Consider the following 22,030-nt stretch of genomic DNA (forward strand, 5'->3'; position numbering starts at 1 on the left):
CGTTTTCTCTCCTAAATTGCATTATTCCCTTTTAGCATTTTTAAAGGTGGAAAAATTCCCCGCATATGGAAGCACTGCGTCTATAGCATTGAAAATCAATGCCAGAAATAAGCGTTTCAAAAATGGCGGCCGATTTTAAAATTCATTTTAAATATTTCCATTATAATATACATAATTCTGAACTAAACACGCGTACTCCTTTACAATTTAAAATTTTCTCAGTTTACTGTTACAGTTTCAAGGCTCAAATTTAAGGAAAGGGTTTTAAAATATATAAAAGGTGAGAAAAAATTGATGGAAATTATTTTAGAAATATATTTTACTTTTTAAAATTATTCAAAAAAATAACTCTTTAATTCTAAAACATTTCCAATATCTATGCCTTCATAGATCCGAACTACCCCTTAAATCAACCTTCCAACTGCTTTGATAAAGCATTTTTTATTTAATATATATATATATATATACAGATTGTCTGAAAATATTCGGCATGGACATTTTTCTCGAAAACCACTCACACTAAAAATCTTAAATTTTCAGGATATGTTCCTTAATGAATAGTGATGGACCTCATTAATCAGTGAATTTCAGAAGATTCGGAAAATATTTCTCGGATTTGGAAAAATTATTTTTTCACCGGCAGGTGGTACACAAAAATGTTCAACGACCAAGTTGTAGGGAATACTCTGAAACCTAAGAATTAATTTTCTTCTGTGAATTTTGGGGTGTTTCGACCTAGATAATGGGTCCCGAAAAATAAGAAGTTGGTACTACCTAAATTATGCTTTTTGTTTAAAAGTTACAAATTTTTGGTCCGATGATTCCCCCTTCTGCTGCTATGCAAGTCTCGCAACGATAAACGAGATTTTGGAAAGTTCTTCTGACCACTAGGTGTGACCTATGAAATACCAATTTCCCTACTTGCCATTCTTATGCTCGACCTTGGTAATCCTATTAAATAAGCGATAATATTAATTTCCATGTTGATTTTGTTAGGACTTTCTCCTGGACCTCTTCCATACACATTGAAGTCTCGAACCAGTAGCGTAGCTGAAAACTCAGAGGCTTCCCCGCAAAAAGATCAATGGGCCCTGCTTTTGAAAGATTTTTAGGATGAGTGAAGCCTCCTAAAGCTCGAGGCCTCCTAACACCGCGGGCTCTGCGGACCATCATCTTCGCCACTTACACAAACAGCACGACGAACAGTATGCTTATTTGGAGTGTTATTGGGATAGGGCCTTCAAAATAAACGCCTAATAAAGCAACGTTTCGATTACTTTCACCAAAACACCACTCGACAATTAACGTGTGCTGTTCATGAGTATAACGAGGCTTACTTGATGCGTTCTGATTGAATTGCATAGCAGCAGGAGGGGGAATCATCGGACCATTTTTGTAAATTAATAAATTTTAACATAATTTTTTATATGTTTAAAACTAAGTACTTTTAAACAAAAAGCAGAATTTAGGTATTACCAACTTGTTATTTTTCGGGACCCATTATATAGGTCTAAACACCCCTAAATTCAAAGAGCAAAATGTATTCTTCGGTTTCAGAGTATTCTATTCAACTTTGTCTACCATCTGCCGGTGAAAAAATAATTTTTCCAAATCAGAGAAATATTTCCCGATTCTTCTGAAATTAACAGATTACAGAGGTCCATTACTAAGGAACATATCCTGAAAATTTCATATTTTTAGTATGAGTGGTTGGCGAGAAAAAGGTCGATGCCGAATATATATATATATATATATATATAATATATATATATATATATATATATATATATATATATATATATAATCATATTCTTACTACATAAATACATTCTTGCAATAATATGATTTATGCAGTTGTTAATAATCCATATTAAATATCTGCTCTAAGAAAATACCAATTTAATCACCGAGATAATATCAAATCACATGGCCTGAACAGCTTTTGTATTGGTTTGCCCACCCGGGTATCCTGAGGGTGGGCGGTGTCCACTCTTTAACATAGGATGGTAAATTATATATCAAACGATAGGAATTCTTATGGCCTCAGCAGCTTTTGTATTGGTTTGCCCACCCGCGTATCCTGAAGATGGAGGGTGGCCACTCTTTAACATAGGATGGTAAATTATATATCTAACGATAAGAAATCACATGGCCTCAACTGCTTTGGTATTGGTTTCCCCACTCTTTAACATAGGATGGTAAATTTTATATCAAACGATAGGAAATTACATGGGCTCAACAGCTTTTATATTAGTTTTCTCAGGTGGGTCTCTTGATGTAGGCGGCATCCACTCTTTAACTTAGGATGGAAATTTATATATCAAACGATAAGAAATCACGTAGCCTCAACAGCTTTTGTATTATTTTGCCTAAATGGGTCTACTAAGGGTGTATGGGTTTTCCCACCCGAATACACCGATGTGGAACTAATATTACGGCCTCGGCCGACTTGCTAGTTTCACATCGATTATATATTCGAAATTACACTATTGCTATGGACGGAATGTCGTTAAGTGTTGTTTGTTTTTGTGGTTTGGTGTCGGCATCGGCGTCGTGGAAAGCAACTACACGGTAGATGGAGCGGTGAAAAATAATTTATATTATTTGCGACATCGGGAGTCAATCCCAGATTTCTAGCCGCGTAATCTCCAAAACCGACGCCTTTACCAAAGTGTCGTTAATTTCCGACCCCCCGACCAACTACCTTAAAGGGAGAGTGACCGATAAAATCAAGTTGGTCTCAAGGCGGATGCACACATACGGTCGCGAGCGAGTTTCTCGCGAAATATTCGCGCACGATTCGCTCGGTTTCGCGCGAAAACCATACACACGTGGCTTCGTTCGTCGCGTGCGCTAAACAGAAATCTGGATTCATATATTTCATACCGAACAAATTCATTTCTACACCAATGGAATTCCATGAGTTCGCTTTTGACATCTTGATGGTAGAATAATTTATGATTTACGTTATATAGACGTTTTCTAGTAATTTAAGTTATTTTTACATTTTCTAATAATTTAATTTCTTTTTACATTTTCTGTTAATTTAATTTCTTTTTACATTTTCTGTTAATTTAATTTCTATGTACATTTTCTATTTAATTTCTATATACATTTTCTATTAATTTAATTTCTTTTTACATTTTCTATTAATTTAATTTCTTTTTACATTTTCTATTAATTTAATTTATATGTACATTTTCTATTAATTTAATTTATATGTACATTTTCTATTAATTTAATTTATATGTACATTTTCTATTAATTTAATTTATTTTTACATTTTCTATTAATTTAATTTCTTTTTACATTTGTTTTCGATAAAAACCGACATAACCACTACACGTGCTTAGCTCCAAACAACCATGAAACAACGAAAGAAAAGATTGCATCATGAACGCGACCATTCTATTGGCTAGCTCGGGTGAGACGAGCGAGGGTCGCGCGTGAAAATAGAAAGAAATCCTATTCCCGGAGACGCTTCGCATGTTCGCTGGCGAGACCGATATTTTTCCACGGCGCATGCGTTCGCGCGACATTTGCGAGCGAAATTCGCTCGCGACCGTATGTGTGCATCCGCCTTCATTCGATAGGGCAATAGAACTAAAAGATTGTAATCGTCTACGCTCGCGTCTACGTGAAAGAGTGAGACCAAATAATTCAAAGCAGTCCAACTTAGGCAGTGGCGTAGCTGAGAACTCAGAGGCCCCACCGCAAAAATTTCTATGAAGCTCTCTTTTTTAATTTTTTTATGGTTAGTGGCCCCCCCCCCCCCGAAGCTCGAGGCCCCTATTGAAACTCGAGGCCCCCCCCGCACCGCGGGCCCTGCGGACCATCAGCTTCGCCACTGAACTTATGGCCTGTTTAAAAATTATGCTTTGTTAGAATCGCACATTTTAAATGCCTTAGGCTAGCACTTTGGCTAGGGCTTTTGCAACAGGCCCTTAAACGGCAAAGTATGCGACCATGGGGACAGAATCTCCGTCTTGCCCTTTTCTTAGTACATAAATACTTTCTCGTAATAATATGATTTATGCATACCAATTTAATCACCGAGATAATGTAAAATTCGAGAATGATATATTCTTTAAATATCGGTTCTGCACACCGTTATTTTACACTAGAACATAAATTATAATTTAACTTACAGTCGTGACTTTGTACTTATTGTTCGTCGGTATGTGACGTAATATCTTAGCTATACTACCCTCCCTGTAACAGTGGCACTTACACAAACCCCTTCTCCCTTTGTTTGCATTATGACAACTTAAAAGGTAAGGATGGGAAGTAGAAACTTAACTGTTTTGGCGTAATGGTACGGAATACAAGCCTGATACTCACTCACACAGTAAGAATTTGAGAGGGAAACTTTTTAAAGAGTTAAAAAAATACTATTTTATTGCAGTTATAGAATGTTATTACATGTTTTAACTAATCAAGATTAAAAAAGTAAAAAAAAAATGACGATAGCTAATTTAACGTGGCTTTGTTGACATCTTTTTTGGACAACTCAAAGACGTACAGAAATCAAACCATTCTACTTCTGGAATTCCACCCACTCCCTGAATGTAAGGAGGTTCGCCACGTTTATCATTGTGATGCGGCTTTTCCTATACAGCATAATAGATCCAGCTATCGAGAAGGTCCTCTCAACATAAGCGCTAGCTGCTGGAATGCTTAAGATACGTCTGCCAATTCGGCCAGAATCGGAAACTATTTTTGGTAGCTGCGCCAGAACAGCAAGACGTCACAGTCCACTGGTTGAACCGGCTCCGCGAGATATTTATCTATCTTGTTGGCTAATTTGCTGGCCAGAACGCGGTTGGATGGTGTCTCAGAACTTCGGACGGATCGAACAAGGGACCACAATCCTCCTGATGAGCTACGATGCTGTTGTTACTTCTCCTCGTTCGGCGCTAATTGCTCCGGAATGCGAGCGGAAAACTCCTTTAGTTGACTGACGGCATTTTCTTCGGAGAGCGAACGGAAGATCTCCCACCCCATTCTAACGTTTCCAAAACGGCGGGAAACGTTGCTTTTTACCAAAAAAATATATTTTTTTAAGTTTTCGAAAGTGAGAATAACGTACTTTTAAATGATCTTACCAGGAAATAATGCGGTATTTTCTCGTGGGTCTAATATGGCAGCCACAAAGTACTCATTATCATCGAGTTCCTCGAAGAACTTCGATATCAATCACCATAGTAGTTCCTCTTGTAGATCCTTAAAATACGGCGCTCGTGCTATCGTTATGTGGTCATACACCTCCAGAAGCGAGCCGATTACCAGGTGGGCAACAGCCTTCCGCTTCTAGAAGCGATCGGTGGCTGCCTTGATTGGTTTCAGTAGGCACATTATCTCTCTCATTTGGTAGAGGTGATCTTCACTTGGTAGTTGGTCGTCAAATGCTCAAGCTTCCAAGAAAGTGGCATTGAGCGCCGCTAACATTCCGTCCTAGAAAAAATATTAGGATTAAATTGTTAGTATTGGTGAAATTATCCTCGCTACGCTCTTAACGACGATGCTTACGTAAACCAGTCGTTCCATAGCTAAATAGATGGAATTACATCTAGTCGCCTCGACGGTATAATATCGAGGTCCTCGGGTGACTTTCTTCGGAAAAAATTCACTCCACTTGGGAGAGCGATGGAGGGAAACCACCCAGTCGTTAACCCGCGTAATCGTTGTTTCCGCCCTTACAATGGTTTTTAGAGGAGCGAGTGGCAAATGCATCTTTTTCGCGTCCACGTGTGATGGAGGATCGAGATCCTCTCATCCTCCAAAGTTTCCATCCACGACTCATAATTTTTCATGAACCAGGGAAGCTCAAAAACGGATTTTCTGGCTAAGCTGCCAAGCTAATGGTCTGGATAAAAAAATTTGGTTTGAGAGTACACTCTACGAGTTCCTAATTGAAACTGTGGACAAATAAATGTTTTAAAACTACGAAATATTTTCTGATATTATTAAATTATAAAGTTTTTGGTCAATAAATATAGTATGAAAATTTAATATTTCTAGATAAGATAGTTTTTGAGAAAAATGCCCAAGCTGATCGTCGTGTGACACTTTGTAGTAAAATAAAAGGTTTCTCATTGCCAATTTTTCCGAATGAGTGATATACATATATATATAAATTGCGTGGTCCGAATATTGATAATTTCAATTATTTTTCTGTAATATCCATTACATTACAAATAATTCTAAATCATAAGTCAGGATTTGACTATCCCACCATATCGTTTATGAGGAGAAGCCCTCTGAGTTTCTGCACAGCCGGTGGCTGACGTTATATCTTTGTTTTGAGAATTAAAAGAATTATATTTTATGAAAGTGAATATTTAATTCAACACATACACAACCAAAATGGCGACGGAGATGGGATCCTAACACTTCAAAAAAATTGACAGAACAAGACAACTTTAAAAGAAGAGATCCAATTCAACCAAACGTCGAGTTCAGTAGGCCTTGTCACACCCATTGTCTACACAACTACAAGATTCAAAGGTTACTCAATATATCAAGTATTGCACACTTCACAACCTCAGCATTAGAAGGAACTATTGGCTATTCAGACAAATAATGGCTGGTACAATAGGACACCTGAACGTTTTTGACAGCACGGAGGAATCTTGGGACATATATTCGGAGAGACTAAATAATAATTTCACAGCGAACAACATTACTGATCGGGGTGTCATGAAGGCAGTGCTTCAGACAGTTCTCAGCCCAGAAGCAAATGTTATGCTCACTAACCGTGTACGTCCTAATAATTTGGCCTCTAAAGACTATGCTGAGTTAGTAGCGTTAATGAAAAAGTACTTCAGTCCGAAACCTCAGCGATGTATTGCACGCCTGCGTTTTCACAGACGAAATCACAAGCCAGAGGAGGGTGTTGAGGATTACATCGCGGATTAACAAATGTTGGTACAAGATTGTGCATTTGATAAGCCTGATGAGATGATCGTCGACAAGTACATCTATGGTGTCAGAGATGATGTTATGCAACAAAAAGTAATAGGGGAAGAAGCTGAAAATAAAGTTATCACTCTGAAAAAGGCAACGAACATTTTATGGGCTATTGAAAATGCTAGACGAAGTCAAGTGGAAATGAAATCAAAAGACATCATAACAGCCTCACAGATTAATCTTATAAAACCAAAACAATAGTTTCACAACACTTCAACTTAATCTGGCAGGGGATGTCAACAGTCCCACGCCCCAGCTAATCGAAAACTACCTCCGGCTGAAGACAAAAGTAGCCCCCAAGATTTGAAACCTTAACCTGATTATACGAAGTGTCTACGATGCAAGAGAAGTGATCACAAATCTCATGCATGTCCAATAGTTAACGCCAAATATCACAAGTGTGACCGTATTGGTCACATAGCCAAGGCATGTCTTAATGCTCCAAACAAGAACAACACTCAGGATAACAAAGATTACAAAGAAGAAAATAAGATGAACCCTCATAAATTTACAGAAGTTCACGAACCTGAAGGCAGTCATTACGAGGAATACGACCCCGATATTTACTATATAACATCGACAGATGCAAATCATGCAAACACAATCAACCAAATGCATATGGATGACGAATACCTGCCACACTCCAGCTTACGAAATGTTTACACCCTCACGCAGACAGCACGCTATGAGATCAATGATTCAAACTCGTTTGGATTTCGTAGCAGCATCAAGGGAGGCATCAACACCAACAACCGGGGGCCCTTGGGAAAGACAATTCAGCTGCATATTCATTCGAGCAGTTGCCGACTAAGGAATCCACATCTTTCCGAACACGACCAGTGCGACACCGAATGTTTCCGGCGCATTATCTCCCTTAATGAACAATAATGTATCATACTCAACCCCATAAGAAGTAAATTGAATAGTGAGGTATTGTAATATCCATTAGATTACAAATAATTCATAAATCATAAGTCAGGATTTGAAATTCCCGCCATATCTTTATACCACCCCTTAAGCTCTTTAGTTTTACTTTCGTTTATGAGGAGAAGCACTCTTGAGTTTCTGCACAGCCGGTGGCTGACGTTATATCTTTGTTGTGAGAATTAAAAGTATTATATTTCATGAAAGTGAATATTTAATTCAACACATACACAACAAATTCGAAGTTAGAGATAATTATTCATTTTAATGTGGGAGATTCTTTTGAAAACTTTATCTATAGCATTAAAATTATATCACTGCTATTGGCGTTATAAATGCTTCCAAAATCATCTTAAATTATCTCCAATTTCCAAAATTTCAGGAAAGTCAGACGAGAGGTCTTCAGGATTTGTACAACTTAACATGTTAATGTTAGTGGAAGTAACGACGAGGCAATTAGTCAGACATAAAATCAACATTAGATTTATTTAAGAGAACATCTTTCAAAGGAGTTAAATAAGAAGATCATTAACTTTCAAATCTCGCATTCGCTTATATACAATAATAAAAAACGGATTAGATTACGTAAACAAGCAACACATTTAAAAAAAGGTAAAAAACGTTAACAAGAACCGGTGCTTGAACTGTTGAGGTTGTGCCTTAGGTTATAAACCTAGCTGTTCATAATTATATTTTAAACACCGTAAAAGGCGGAGTTACTTACTTACTTCTATTGAAATAAAAATTGGATCTCTATGATGGTGTTTAAAATCTAGAGCAACTCAGTTGTATATTTGACAGGTGTTTCCTAGATAACCGGAATTTCAACGCACAACCTCCAAAAGGGTAAAACCATTTTACTCTTGGATTTAATAAAAATAATAATAATAATCAACTAGGCTAATACCCAAACAACCACCATAGGCCAGTGTCATTGAGCGAGTTTTAGTGTCTTTAAACAGTTGGTCTGATTACAATGTGAAAGAAAGTGGTTGTAAGACCTTCATTCCACGCGAGCCAACAGCTCCCTATACATACTATTACCATTCACCTGTTTGGCTGTACTTGGAATTTGGTATTAGATACCATTTAAAAAGATGAAACCTTCTTAACACAATTTTAAAGAATTTTTTTTTACGATACGTTGGTTATTTGGTCTCTGAACAGATTTAAACGCTTATAAACTGAAAAACCTAGGTAATAACTAGGCATATGAACTCTTATTCTTGATTGTTAACTTGGTAATTAACGTTTCAAGCATAATTGTGTGCAAAAGATTTATGAAACTATAAGCTTACTCTTATGTAGATGCAGCCACTTTCTATATACAGAGAAGTCTGGCACAAATTCACAGGCGTGTTCTTTGGGTAACAAGGAGCGAAAAGGGTTCTAAGAAACGTATATTGACCTCATCAATTGGAAAAAAGTTACTTCTTGAATTTGGTTTTATTTCTTCAAATGCTATAAGTGCAAATTTTACTAAATTACAAAAATGCACAAAATGATAAACTGGAGTTCACCCAAATTATTCTTGAACATTTCAAAGATTCGAGGCGTGTAACGAATTCACGACCGAAAACAATGGTTGCACACCCTAGCGGAGGCGGGTGAAACTACTCGTCGGAGGTCAAATTTCACGCTCCGAGGAGACTAGCAAGTTAGAAACTGAAGCAGACGCTCCGGTTCGGCACCGTTACGTCATCTAGACCCGTTTCTGTCGCTGGTTGTTCAACAGCAATCAAAAATGGGTTTTCGTTGGTCCTCAATGTCGCAGACTTCAGTCTTGTGAACAAATATTTCAAGACGTCCTTAGAAATAAAAGTTCACTATGGGTAGAAATTGGTGTTCTTTAAGTAACAAGAAGTAAAACCGTCTCGTGAGATAAGTGAAAAAATATTTGTCTGAGTAAAAGCTTATTCAGCTTTCACATCTAGAACCCGAAAGCTTAAATAAGGGGGTGCTCCATCGTTCCCAAAACCACATTCGTTGTCTTACTGCCCTTTAAGTAGCTCTGGTAAAATTTATTATGGAAAGGTTAAGTACGACTCACCAGAAAGTCTTGATGGTAGAAAAAAAGGTCCAATTAAATGGTCGTCAACAATAACGCACCAGACGTTGAAACTAAACGGCACTTGATGTGACCTAAAGAAAGTCACGAGCTGATTTTCTTGCTGCCACTCATGACGATTATGTTAATTGGGAGATTCCGTCACGGACAAAATTAGACTCGTCGGAAACTAGAAGAGTACTTAACTAATTGACGTCGTTAGTCTGCTCCTGAAACCACTGACAAAATTCGACTCGTCTTGGATTATCGCCCTCTTTAAATAATTAACCTTTTGTAAATGGAATGGGTGGTACTGGTGTTATCGAAGGATGCGCTTGACAAGTAAAGGGCTGACTCGCAATTGCCATCCAACTTGCCTTATACTTGTCAAAGGAAGAACCTCGAAGACATTTAGTTTTTGTTCTTCCACGTCTTCTGAATCGTCTCATTGTGAAGTATCAGGTCCCGTGGGTTGTATTGATAAAGCTTCTCTTAAGCGTCTGTCAACTGCCGTAAACGTTGGTCGATTTGTAAGCTGTGGTTGTGGGAAATGCTCCAGATACAAGCGCCGCGCTTCCGCCGCATTTCTCTGAACGAGTCCATATATAAGAGGCATATCAGCACATACTGCTTTCGTGAAGTACGCCTTAGCATAGCAAGTTAAAGTTACGAAATGTGAAATTAATTATTGGGGCTTATCAATTTTTGAAAATTTGAGCCTCTTACCCGCTCAAGAAACTATTAGAACATATGAAAACAACTCCTGTAGACTTAAAACCTTTTTGGTTGATAATTTAATGAGGACATGTAATTACACAAGCCAACTTTATTCAGTGTTCTAGCATTCGGAAGAAAAAAACACGAATGTAAAATAGATACGTTCCAAAACGCCTCACAAGATGTTAAATTTGAAAACTTATGGTCTTAGAATATTAACAAAACGTTAGTACAGACCTTTTTCACTCCATGTAACCCAAAGAACACGCCTGTAAATTTGTTCCAGGCTTCTTTGAAACACCCTGTATATATAATCCTAAAATGGATGCCGTAGCGTCACAAGTGGCAATCAATCTTTGATTATAAAACGTTGTAGTCAAACTAAATTTTATTCTGTTGTGAGATATTTTACTTTATTTTATGTTTCAACTTTGAATATTGAAAAGCGAGTCCTTTTAACCGGGATTTGAAATGTATTAACTAAAAACGTAATTTTCGAACAAGCTTCAATGGTGACAATGTTTGTTAGAAATCTCTAGCTCAATTTTTAAAACCACAAATATTTCTAAATCACTTGCGACTGTGGTAAACCAATTAATTCGCTATGTTTCTGAGACAATCCTTGCATATTTCTTAAATTTTTATCCAAGATTTCGCTTTGTTCGTTTTCACAAATATTGTAAATAAATATCACAAAATATGTTTTTTTTACATTTACGTAATTTTTTCACTTCTTTTTGCAACCAACAATTAAACAATTTATATTAAGGAAACCATTATTTAAACAATTTATATTATGGGAACCATCATTTTAACAATTAATATTATGGGAACCAACATCTAAAATATTGAAATATGATAATTTTTAGCATACTTTATTCTTCAGATATGCAGTCGGTACGTTGTGGCACCTTAAATCATCTGTTGTACCATTGAATTCATATTTTCAAAGTATTCTAGAGTTAAATTGTCTACTCTAGTACCCGTGCTCTAGTAATCGCTTCGTGAGAGCGTGCGGTAAAACCGTTTATAAGCACTAACATCATCAGAACGCTTTTTATAGTTTAATACATCCTTTATATAATCAGACTGCTCGTGTATCATTAACGGTCTAAAATGCACAGCCGCGTGCAAGCTATCATCGTGCTCTAATATGTCTATAGAAAACGAAAACTATAATATTGACGAAAACGATTCCTCAGATAGTGAAGGGGATTAGTATGTGCCGGAAGCTTCTCTATATGAAAGTGTATAAAACATTTAAGTTAAATGTTTTTAAGTATTTATTCAGAGAAAAATAAATTTGAAATTTAAAACACGCTTTTTATTTAAATTTGAAAACGCCCCCCTTATTTATTTTCCTTGCAGCGCAGCCTGTAATTACTCTAGAGAACTCAAATCGGTATTGAGCTCATTAATGCTAATTTACACACAATTATTTTTTATAAAAGTTGCGTTTGAAGAAAACAACCAATTTAGCCCAAATCAAACTTTAAAACAATATATTTTCTCGATTTACCAGCAGATGGCGCTATATAGCTAAAATGGATTTTAAACATTAATTTTAGATAGTATAAAATGCCATCCAATGGTAAAAACCCCATGATGATCGGATAAATAGAAGCCGAGATATTGAGTGTTAAATATCAGACTGACCCGCCATTTTGAATTGGCCGCCATTTTGGATAGCTGGGCGTTAGACTATGCCACCATGCGGATTTAATGATATTTTAAGACCCTTTATCCGAAAATACAGGTGTCAGTTGGCCCGCCGAGGTGGTAAAGGAAAGTTCACCTGGCTCACGGACTATCTTGGCGGTACGAGATTTACAACAAAACTAAGCTTAAAAATTAAAAAAAAATAAACCATTTTTTCTATTGTTAGGCTTAGTTCTGTTGTTAATCTAGTACCGCCAAGAAGGCATATTTACTTAAGAACAGCGATTTGTTCTTTTAATTCTATATGGTCTTTTTTTACCATTTTGTTATTTGTCAATATTTGACTGTGGTGGCCTACCTTCATCTAAACTTTGATAATATGTTATTTTTGATTTAGATCTACAAGAACGTTGTTGCATTATAAATCAATCGGATAAAGTTCTAATTCAACATCTAGCTCTACGAGAAATCTTGCTGGAAGTCTAACCCCAAATGGCAGGCCATCGAAACCAACCTCTTCAAAAACACATCAAATAGAAAAACTCTCGATGCAGAACAACCAAAATAGTAACAGACGCCAATCTAACTTCAATGAAAATAATTCAACAGCTGATAGTATGTTTAAAGAAAGATACTTATTCTAGTGCCTTTTAAAGGCCAACAATTTTTTTAGATGACCAAAATATCTTAGAGAGATTATTTCCTGAAATGTTAAACATAAAATCCGTACAAGAAAATATATTGAGAGAAGTTGAAGTTGTTAAAACTCAAACCATGGCAAATGCAAGGATGCTTAATGAGCTAATCATTGAACACGACCCTAAAAATTCAAAATTTGATGTTGAACATTTGAATTTGCCAGTAGATAATCAGTCTTCTTTGGATTACCTAGAAGAGTTCCTCACGGAAAAGAACAACCACATAATATTGGTACGTATTCAAACTATTTTATAATAAAGATTTGTATACATTTAATTTAAATAAATCTAATTTATTTATAGATCTCATTTCTTGGCGGCTTAGGCGGAAAAGGCCTTGGTGATACTACTCGAAGGATTTTATCGACACTGTTAACGGACAAAATGGTTCAAAATTATAACTGGGCAGGGCATGGAAAGATGTCAGAGATAAGTGGGTGTGTATACCGATAAGGGGCACCTGCGGGCGGGTGAAACGGGCCCCTATAGGGGCCCCCTTTTGCGGCAATATTCGGCGGGGTCAAAAGGTTAGCTGATTTACGAGGTCAATAGGTTATCTGCCCCTATGGACACGATGCAAACAATAAATAGGTGTGAAACGGACCCCCTATAGGGGCCCCATTTTGCGTACATTTTCGGCGGGGTCAAAAGGTTAGGTCAATAGGTTAGATGATTTACGATAGGTTATCTGCCCCTATTCCGCAGGTGGTGTGGACTGACACGATGTTATGCAAACAGCCGGCCCGTCATAGTTAATAGCTGGAGGCACCCCATTTTAGGTCAAAAGGTTAGCTGATTTACGATGTTAGGTCAATAGGTTATCTGCCCCTATGGACACGATGCAAACAGCCGTTAAATAGGTGTGAAACGGACCCCCCTATAGGGGCCCCATTTTGCGTACATTTTCGGCAGGTCAATAGGTTAGGTCAATAGGTTAGATGATTTACGATAGGTTATCTGCCCCTATTCCGCAGGTGGTGTGGACTGACACGATGTTATGCAAACAGCCGGCCAGTCATAGTTAATAGCTGGAGGCACCCCATTTTAGGTCAAAAGGTTAGATGATTTACGATGTTATAACCCATAAAACCCAAGGTGTTAACCCATTTTAGGTCAATAGGTTATCTATGGCGGTGACACGATGTTATGCAAACAGCCTACCCGTCATAGTGAATGTCGAGTTGGTTGGTTTTCGCCGACAAACACTTTCGGGCCCCCTAAGGGTAGCGTAAAATAGCGGGCGGTCATCGGTAAAAGTGTTTTGGAAAAAAAGAGCAGAGTGTATACAAATTATAAGGTTTTATTTATACATTCAAAGTTACAGTACATTAAGCGGATGAAAACGTTTAAAGATAAAACAATTTATTTTTAATATATTTATGGTTGGTAGATACCATATTAAACAAATTGTAAAAGTTAAATACACAAAACATATTTTGGTTGGCCACTGTTTCTTTAAAATCGTCAATAATTTTAAATGCTGTTACGTAATTGGACGCGTAGCGGACAACGGTATCATACCTTTCATGTTCATCCGATAGAAATAAATTGTTGGGTGCACATGGTTCTTTATACAATATTTCGTAAATTTTACGATAATTATCGGTTATAACGTAACCCATTAATTCAAAGAGTTTTTGGTTCACTTTAAGGAGTTGAATGTGCGAATTAATGAAATATTTGAGTCGGTCCAATTCTCGAGTTTCCGGCGCTTTGATTACGACCGACGCTTCGGATATCGTACTTTGCAAGGTTAATTCTTTTTGGTCAGACATGGCGGCGGTCACTAGCGCATCAGATAGCGGGAACGGTGATCGAAAGGGCAACCGTTGGGGATCATTTATTTGTTCCCAGTGGCCGTATAAATCATCCCAGGCGCGCGAAGACATTTCAAAGGCCTGGTGTGTGATTTTATTGCATAGAGCTACAGATATATCGAGCTCAGACGTAAAACCCGTAGTAACGAAAAGCTCGGATGAAAGTGAATACCGAGGGTTAACTTTCCGCTGAGTCGGATCAAATTTAGACATTTTAGTGGGCCCAGGAACGTTATCTACACAGCTTCGTTTAGACATGATGCTCGAGAAACGGTTTGTAGTGTACTGCCGATGGATGACGGGGATGAATCCCTTATATAGCGATAATAATTTGATGACGTAATCAGGATGATGTAATGGGTTGACTCAATGACTCACGCGATTAGTCAAATTTTGCGGTGTTATGTGTATAGCGACGCCCATATTGGTAAACCAAAGAGATAGAAATTCCACAAGTCCCATTAAAAGTAAAATCAACGCGATTAGTAATGCGTTTTTAGGATTGTTCGCGATAAGCCGACTAACGGGAGAGGCGGGGATAGAACCTTCCATACCGGAAGTTATCGTTAAACTAAATTTATCAATAAACCAAAAAAGGGATTTAAACTTTATATATTTTATAAAAACGCAAATGGCATACAAAGTATTAAAATAAACAAATGACTAAAATAAACAAATGACTAAAATATACAAAAAGAAATATTGACAAATAACTAATATATAGAAAGGAATTATTTACAAATGAAAAATACAAACGAGAAATGAAAAAAATATATACAATAATTAAGAGGATCTATTCCACATAGTTTATGGGGCTACATAAAATTCTACGCGCAACAACATTCATTTATAACCATTTTTCGACAAAACGTTTGTCCCCAAAAAATATCTAACAGTTTGAAACGTCTTTTTTTAAAAGTTTTTGAGCATATAACCATGACCATCCTTCGACGCTTAAAAACAGCTGTGAAAACAATCGCTTTTTATAAACATTTCGGTGCACACTATTTTAACAATACCCGATTTGACGCGTCATGTTAAATTCAGGAGTCAAACTTAATTTGCATCGTAAAAAAGGTTAGGGTTGACACAAAAAAAGAGCCCCTAAACAATTTTCCCTTCAAAGAAAAAGACCGTAGGGGCCCACATTGTTCTATTAAGACTCGAGCGGCGTGGCCCCCAAAGGATTCCACCCTAAGGGTTTGGTGTCTAATAAAATAGCGGCTCGTAAAAAAATTGGGGCCGCTCGGAGAACAAGAAGGGCACCGTCAAAAAGTTTTTTTCGTATATTCATCCAGCTTTGTCAAAATAGTCAAAAGAGTTTTCTGCGGCTCTTTTGAAAAACAACATGTGTCAGCGATAAAAGGATGAACCGCCACCAAATTTATGGGTCTATCATTAAAGTAGCCATTGATCCATCCTTAAATTTAATAGGCTTAAAAAACATTGGGGCCCATCTTTTAGAAAACAATCGAGTTTTATATAATAGAGTTTCGACTTAACGACGTGATATTATTTTTATACAGCCTCAAAAGATACGTATAAATAGAGCCCTATCGGTCAAAGAAACTTCACTAATCAGCGGAATTCTCTAGTTGGAAGTCGTTTTCTTAGCACCTAGAAAAAATGGATAGCGAAAGCTTATGTTGGTTTCTAGACGATTTGGAGGTAAATAGACCCTGGTCCGTACCGCAACTACTGCAATTTTATTACGGAATATGTTTATTTTTAAATTTAGACCCGGGGTTTGCACCAAATAAGTTACCCGCAATCTTTAGCCGTCTGAGTTTTAAATTAATTTTGACGGTTATTGAAATTTTTGAAACTGTTCAAGCTATCCCCCACGTTCCAGAAGCGTGCCAAACGGTAGCCGAACTCCGATTATTTAATCAAGCATTACCGCCTCGGTTAGGCGAAATTATTGAAGCTAGATATAATAAGCGGGAAAAAGAATTACTCGAACTCGAGTGGGATGCTATGTTGGGTGCCGAATATGACGAACCTGTGTTGGACTACCTGAAGAGTAAGTTTTTTTCTCGTACCGAAAAATATCTAAGAAATTAAAATATATATATTTATTTTTTATAGACGCCCCTGAAATTGTCCCGGTGGATGATGCTGAACCCCGTGAATCCGCCGAAATGGTGGACGACTATTTCAACGAACTACTTAACCAAAGCGGTTACGGGGAGGCGGAGGGAGATTTCCCAATTGTGGGGTATATTGAATTTGAGGACCCTAATTGCGTAATTTTGGGTCAGAATGAAAAACAGTTCCCGAACTTCAATATGACGGGAATTGAATTGGAAGCTGAAATATCTAATAATATAGCGGAAGGGCTTGCCAGGGTCACTGAACGGGTATTACGCGATGTAAACCCCGATGACATGGTACAACTAGTAATCCGTAGTTCGGCGCTGGGTGCGGCGCATCCCGATATAACCATTTCATTTAGGAGACGTGACCAAATTGATATCGAGGCCCTTCTCGACGAGGTATCCGAATCTATATATTCAGATGAGGAAGAAGCGTTTTTCCTGGCACCCGTTAATTTAACTTTTTCCATTGTCCGTCTCCCCCAAGGCGGTGGCCGTACAAAACGGAAACGACTAGAGACCTTTGCCCTGTTTTCTAGAAATAGACGATCAATTGTCCGTATTGCGAACAGCGACTCAATCTGTCTCGCTAGAGCTCTTTGCGTCGGTGTGGCACTGTGTAAATATCAGAACGAGCCCGAAAACAAAAGACTAAAAACGGTCTATGAAACTTTGTCGCATTCCAAAGAAAACAATGTGGCTCAGCGAGCCGAGGCGCTCCTCCTATGCTCCAAATCGGGTGTCCGACCTAATAAAGAATGCGCGTCGCCCGAATCGATTAGAAAATTTAGAACGTATCTGAAAGAATACGATATTTTAATCTATCAAATTAAAAACAGCTGGCCGACCTTGGTGTACGATTCTAGAGTACGGGCAGGTATGGACAAAAAACGTATTGTACTTTTAAACGAGGGGGCGCATTTCAATCTAGTTAAAAATCTGGCACCCTTATTCGGGAAAGAAAAGTTTTGTTCAAAGTGTCTAGAGGGGTACAGACAAGATAGCACCCACGCGTGTTCAGACTATTGTTTCGCGTGTTGCAGGGCCATAAAATGTACCGGAGATATAATAAAATGTCCCGACTGTTTACGTAATTTTACGGGCGTCGATTGCTACGCTCATCATAAAATAAAATTAACCGGCGATAAATTATCATTATGTCAAAATTTATTTCATTGCACGGAATGTTCGATTCTAATCGATTTGACTAAACGCGACGGCCAGCTGCATTCTTGTACCGAACAGTATTGTACCGTTTGTCGTAAGTTTTCCCCCTCGGGACATCAATGTTACATCCAAGTAATAAAAGACCCGCGACACCCCCCACCACGTTTCGATTCCAACGGTCAGCCCACGCAAATGTGGATATTTTACGATTTTGAAACGGTCCAAACCAAACGGCACCCCGATAAGAAAAACTGTTATATTCATCAACCCATTTTATGTGTGTCGGAAACTTATTGTGTCGCGTGTGTTGATACCCCCGACGTAGCATGCAGATTTTGCGGCGTTCGCCAAAGACAATTTCTGGGTTCAGATTCCGCGCGAAACTTTTTCGAATATTTAAGAACACTGGCTCGGATAAGAAGAGTGACCGCGCTGGGACATAATGCCAGTAATTATGATACGCAACTCCTATTACAAGTTATAATGGAGAGTGCCGACTCGTTTGAGCCCGATCCGATAATAAATGGAACTCGCATCTTGCAACTGAAACTACACAATTTAACTCTATCGGATTCGTATAATTATATACCCATTCCTCTGTCGAAATTCGCGGATACGTTCGAGCTCGGCCGCGAATATACGAAAGATTTTTTCCCTCATTTTCTATTCAACGTAGTTGATAATAATTTTGACATTTACAAACCCGAACAAACAAACTACGTCTCGGAGAACTCGCTGCCCCCCTTGGAAGCTTACGGGGCCCAATATTTCACGGCGAAAGACCGCGAAAGTTTTAACAAATGGTACGCTCTCGAAACCGAAAAGAGTTCGGGGTTTAATTACCTCGAAACGTTAAAACTCTATTGTTCTAGAGATACCCACATATTAGCTAAGGGTTGTTTAAAGTTTATGAAACTATTTCAAGACTTGTGCGAAGTTAATCCGTTTAGCGTGGGTGTGACTATCGCGTCAGTGTGTAGTTACGTACTAAGGAAAAAATTTTTGGAGCCAGAAACGATTGGCATAATACCGGCTAATTTGTATCGGTTATCCGAGCCTCAATCCACCGAGGCTTTAGAATGGCTGGCTTGGGAAGCGCATGTCCGGAATGTTACCATCGTGTCAACGCTGAATGGTCGAGAACCGCGTGCTGGAAAAATTAAAATTGATGGTCTAATCGGTGAGAAAAACGCTCTACAATATCAGGGCTGTTGGTAAGTATTATTTTAAAAAGTTCAAAGAGACAAAATATAAACAGGTTTTTTTTCATTAAAGGTATCACGGCTGTAGGACTTGCTTCGGGGACTCTGTAAATAGGAACCAGCCATTATACGCTAACGCGAGCGATACCCTTAATACACGATTTTCCAACACGATGCGGACAACCAATAAACTTAAAGAAATGGGTTATACCGTCATTCAACAATGGGGGTGCGATTGGATTTTGGAAAAACAACAAAATCCAGCCATAAATGAATTTTTAAAAAATTCTAATTTTTCGGAAACTTTAACTGAACGTTTAGACCCGCGAGCCGCTTTTTTCGGGGGCAGAGTATCAGCCTTACGAACGTACTGTAACGTTGAAGGGACCGACGATAAAATATTCTACGTGGACATTTGCAGCCTGTACCCTTTTATAAACAAACGGTATTATATCGAAAAATATATATATATAACGAAAACAAATATTTAAGTGTGTTTTCCTTTTTATAGTGGCAAAGTCGCCGTTGGTCATCCGACAATTCTGCTCGGTAGCGATATTCCAGCCATTGACGATTTTGAGGGATTATTGTTATGTAACGTGCTCCCGCCAACCAATTTATTCCATCCTATTCTTCCGTATCGGACCGTTAACAAAAAGTTAACATTTACCCTATGCCGGACGTGTGCCGATTTACGGTATCAGGGTGACTGCGAGCATTCTGACGACGAAAGAATGCTTAAAGGCGTTTGGGTAATCGACGAATTAAGATGGGCGGTAAATCGCGGATACAAAATTACAAAAAAAATTGAGGCCTGGTCATACACGGTGACGCAATACGATCCTGCAACGGACAGTGGAGGGATTTTTCGAGATTACGTTGACTGTTTCCTAAAAACCAAGGTGGAGGCGAGCGGATGGCCGTCAGATTGTCAGACCCCCGAAGCCCAGGCTGAATACATTGCGGCTTTCGAACGTCATGAAGGGGTCAAATTGGACCCAACCAAAGTCTCCAAAAACGAAGGTCTTCGAGCCATCTCGAAATTAATGCTGAATTCCATGTGGGGGTCTGTATGGATTTTATTACCCCCCCCATTGGGGTTATAAATCATATTGGGTAGCGTGATAGATATTAAAACTTTTTTTTTCCAGAAAACTCGGTCAGCGATCCATTGTGACCAAAACTGAAATCGTTCGCGAACCCAAAGTGTTCTTTGAACTGCTATCAAATCCGGAAATCAACGTAAAATCGGTTTTGACAGTCAACGATACGACTCTTCTAGTGAAATCAGCCCCCATCAAGGAAGCGGAAATCCCTCTAAAACATACAAATTGCGTGATTGCCGCTTATACAACCTGTCAAGCGAGATTAGTTTTATTAAAATATCTTGAAATAGTCGGAGAGAACGCGTTATATTTGGACACTGACGCCCTCCAGTACGTCTCGAAACAACCCCTTATAACTACGGGCCATTATTTGGGCGATATGGTCAGCGAGTTATCCGGTTATGGAAAGAATTCGTTTATTTACGAAGCCGCGTATGGCGGGCCAAAAAATTACTCGTTTTGGGTGAAAAATCCGGATACGGGCGAAAAATTTAACGTTACGAAAGTGAAAGGATTTCGAATTAATGTCGGTAATCAGCATATCATTAACGGCGAAAATTTAAAAACTATGCTAGGAGTGACTGACGAAGAAACTGAAATACCGGCGGCGTTTGCCGTGCCTCTGCCCAAACAAATCCGTCGACTTCCGGATCATACGCTCGTTAGCGTCGACTTGGAAAAAGCGTATCGGCCCGTAATGGATAAAGTTCGGGTTTTATCGAATTACCGAACAGTTCCATTCGGATATAAAATACGCGCTTAAAAAAAACCTTCGCTCTTATGCGGGCGAACCGCGGGTCGAGAGGCGCCGGTCTCCGCGAGTCGCCGTCTCCGTGGTAGAGAGAGAGAGATAGAGAGAGAGAGGCGCGCGCGTTCTCTCTCTCGATCCGCTATCCGCGCGCGTCGGGGTCACGAGGGGGGTGTGTCTCTAGCGCGCCGGCCGCTTTCCACGTGGCAAGGGGGTGTGTCCCGGGAAAACGTGTTTTGTTATTGTCAAAAATAAAAAATATTATATATAAAAACAAAATGTCCATTTTATTTCATTCTGGTTTCAGCTACGCGGTGATAATGTACCCTTTTTATCACAGTTGTAACATCATACTTTGCGGGCCTAGCCAAAGTGGTAAGACATATTTCGTAGAAAAACTGATTAAACATTTAAAACAAATGTTTGAACCTCAAATTGAAGAAATCCACTGGTTTTACGGCGAGGATCAGCCAGGATACGATAAACTTAAAAAATATAACGTTATATTTCATAAGGGTTTACCCGATCCTGACTTATTTGACGGCTCGAAACGGATACTGGCGGTTTTAGACGATTTAATGGGGGCGGGTCAAAAAGGAGAAGTTGCCCAATTGTTCACCAAAGTCTCGCATCATCGTAATGTTAGCTTTATCTACATAAGTCAAAATTTATTTCATCAGGGTCGCGGGTGTCGCGAAATTTCCCTCAATGCGCACTACATACTTTTAACGAAAAATGTACGGGACAAAACACAGATTAATTGCTTGGCGCGCCAAATGGCCCCTGATAATTCCAACTTTGTTATCGAAGCGATTTCTGACGCGACTAAGGAACCAAACTCTTACGTATTGATCGACCTTCAGAAAGATTGCCCCGACTC

At 38.5% G+C, this 22,030-nt stretch overlaps 3 protein-coding genes across 3 annotated transcripts in view; all 3 read left to right on the forward strand.

Annotated features, from left to right (window-relative positions):
- LOC149949112 (uncharacterized) overlaps positions 1-22,030 on the forward strand; it is a 300,220-nt gene that overhangs the window by 133,816 nt on the left and 144,374 nt on the right. The gene's annotated exons all lie outside the window — the stretch shown is intronic.
- Positions 1-22,030, forward strand: part of LOC149949114 (uncharacterized) — a 256,112-nt gene that overhangs the window by 89,708 nt on the left and 144,374 nt on the right. The window lies entirely within an intron of this gene.
- Positions 11,811-21,358, forward strand: LOC149949118 (uncharacterized). The gene is made up of 9 exons (XM_090169356.1): positions 11,811-11,875; positions 12,774-12,931; positions 12,990-13,246; positions 13,318-13,447; positions 16,920-17,326; positions 18,920-19,308; positions 19,370-19,741; positions 19,808-20,362; positions 20,448-21,358. Exons 1-9 carry the CDS (start codon positions 11,811-11,813, stop codon positions 21,163-21,165), a joined length of 3,051 nt encoding a protein of 1,016 aa, XP_090025482.1. The 3' UTR covers positions 21,166-21,358.

Source organism: Leiobunum rupestre, chromosome 3 (assembly GCF_980474605.1).
Source record: "Leiobunum rupestre chromosome 3, qqLeiRupe1.1.hap1, whole genome shotgun sequence".
In the NCBI taxonomy this organism is placed as follows: domain Eukaryota; kingdom Metazoa; phylum Arthropoda; class Arachnida; order Opiliones; family Sclerosomatidae; genus Leiobunum; species Leiobunum rupestre.

Bases quoted from the DNA above. Each gene is read 5' to 3' on its own strand.
- LOC149949118 (XM_090169356.1), top strand. From the start codon at position 11,811: ATGTCTATAGAAAACGAAAACTATAATATTGACGAAAACGATTCCTCA. The intron at 13,247-13,317 runs GTACGTATTCAA...ATTTATTTATAG, and splicing joins AGAACAACCACATAATATTG to ATCTCATTTCTTGGCGGCTT. The intron at 19,742-19,807 runs GTATTATATCGA...TCCTTTTTATAG, and splicing joins TACCCTTTTATAAACAAACG to TGGCAAAGTCGCCGTTGGTC.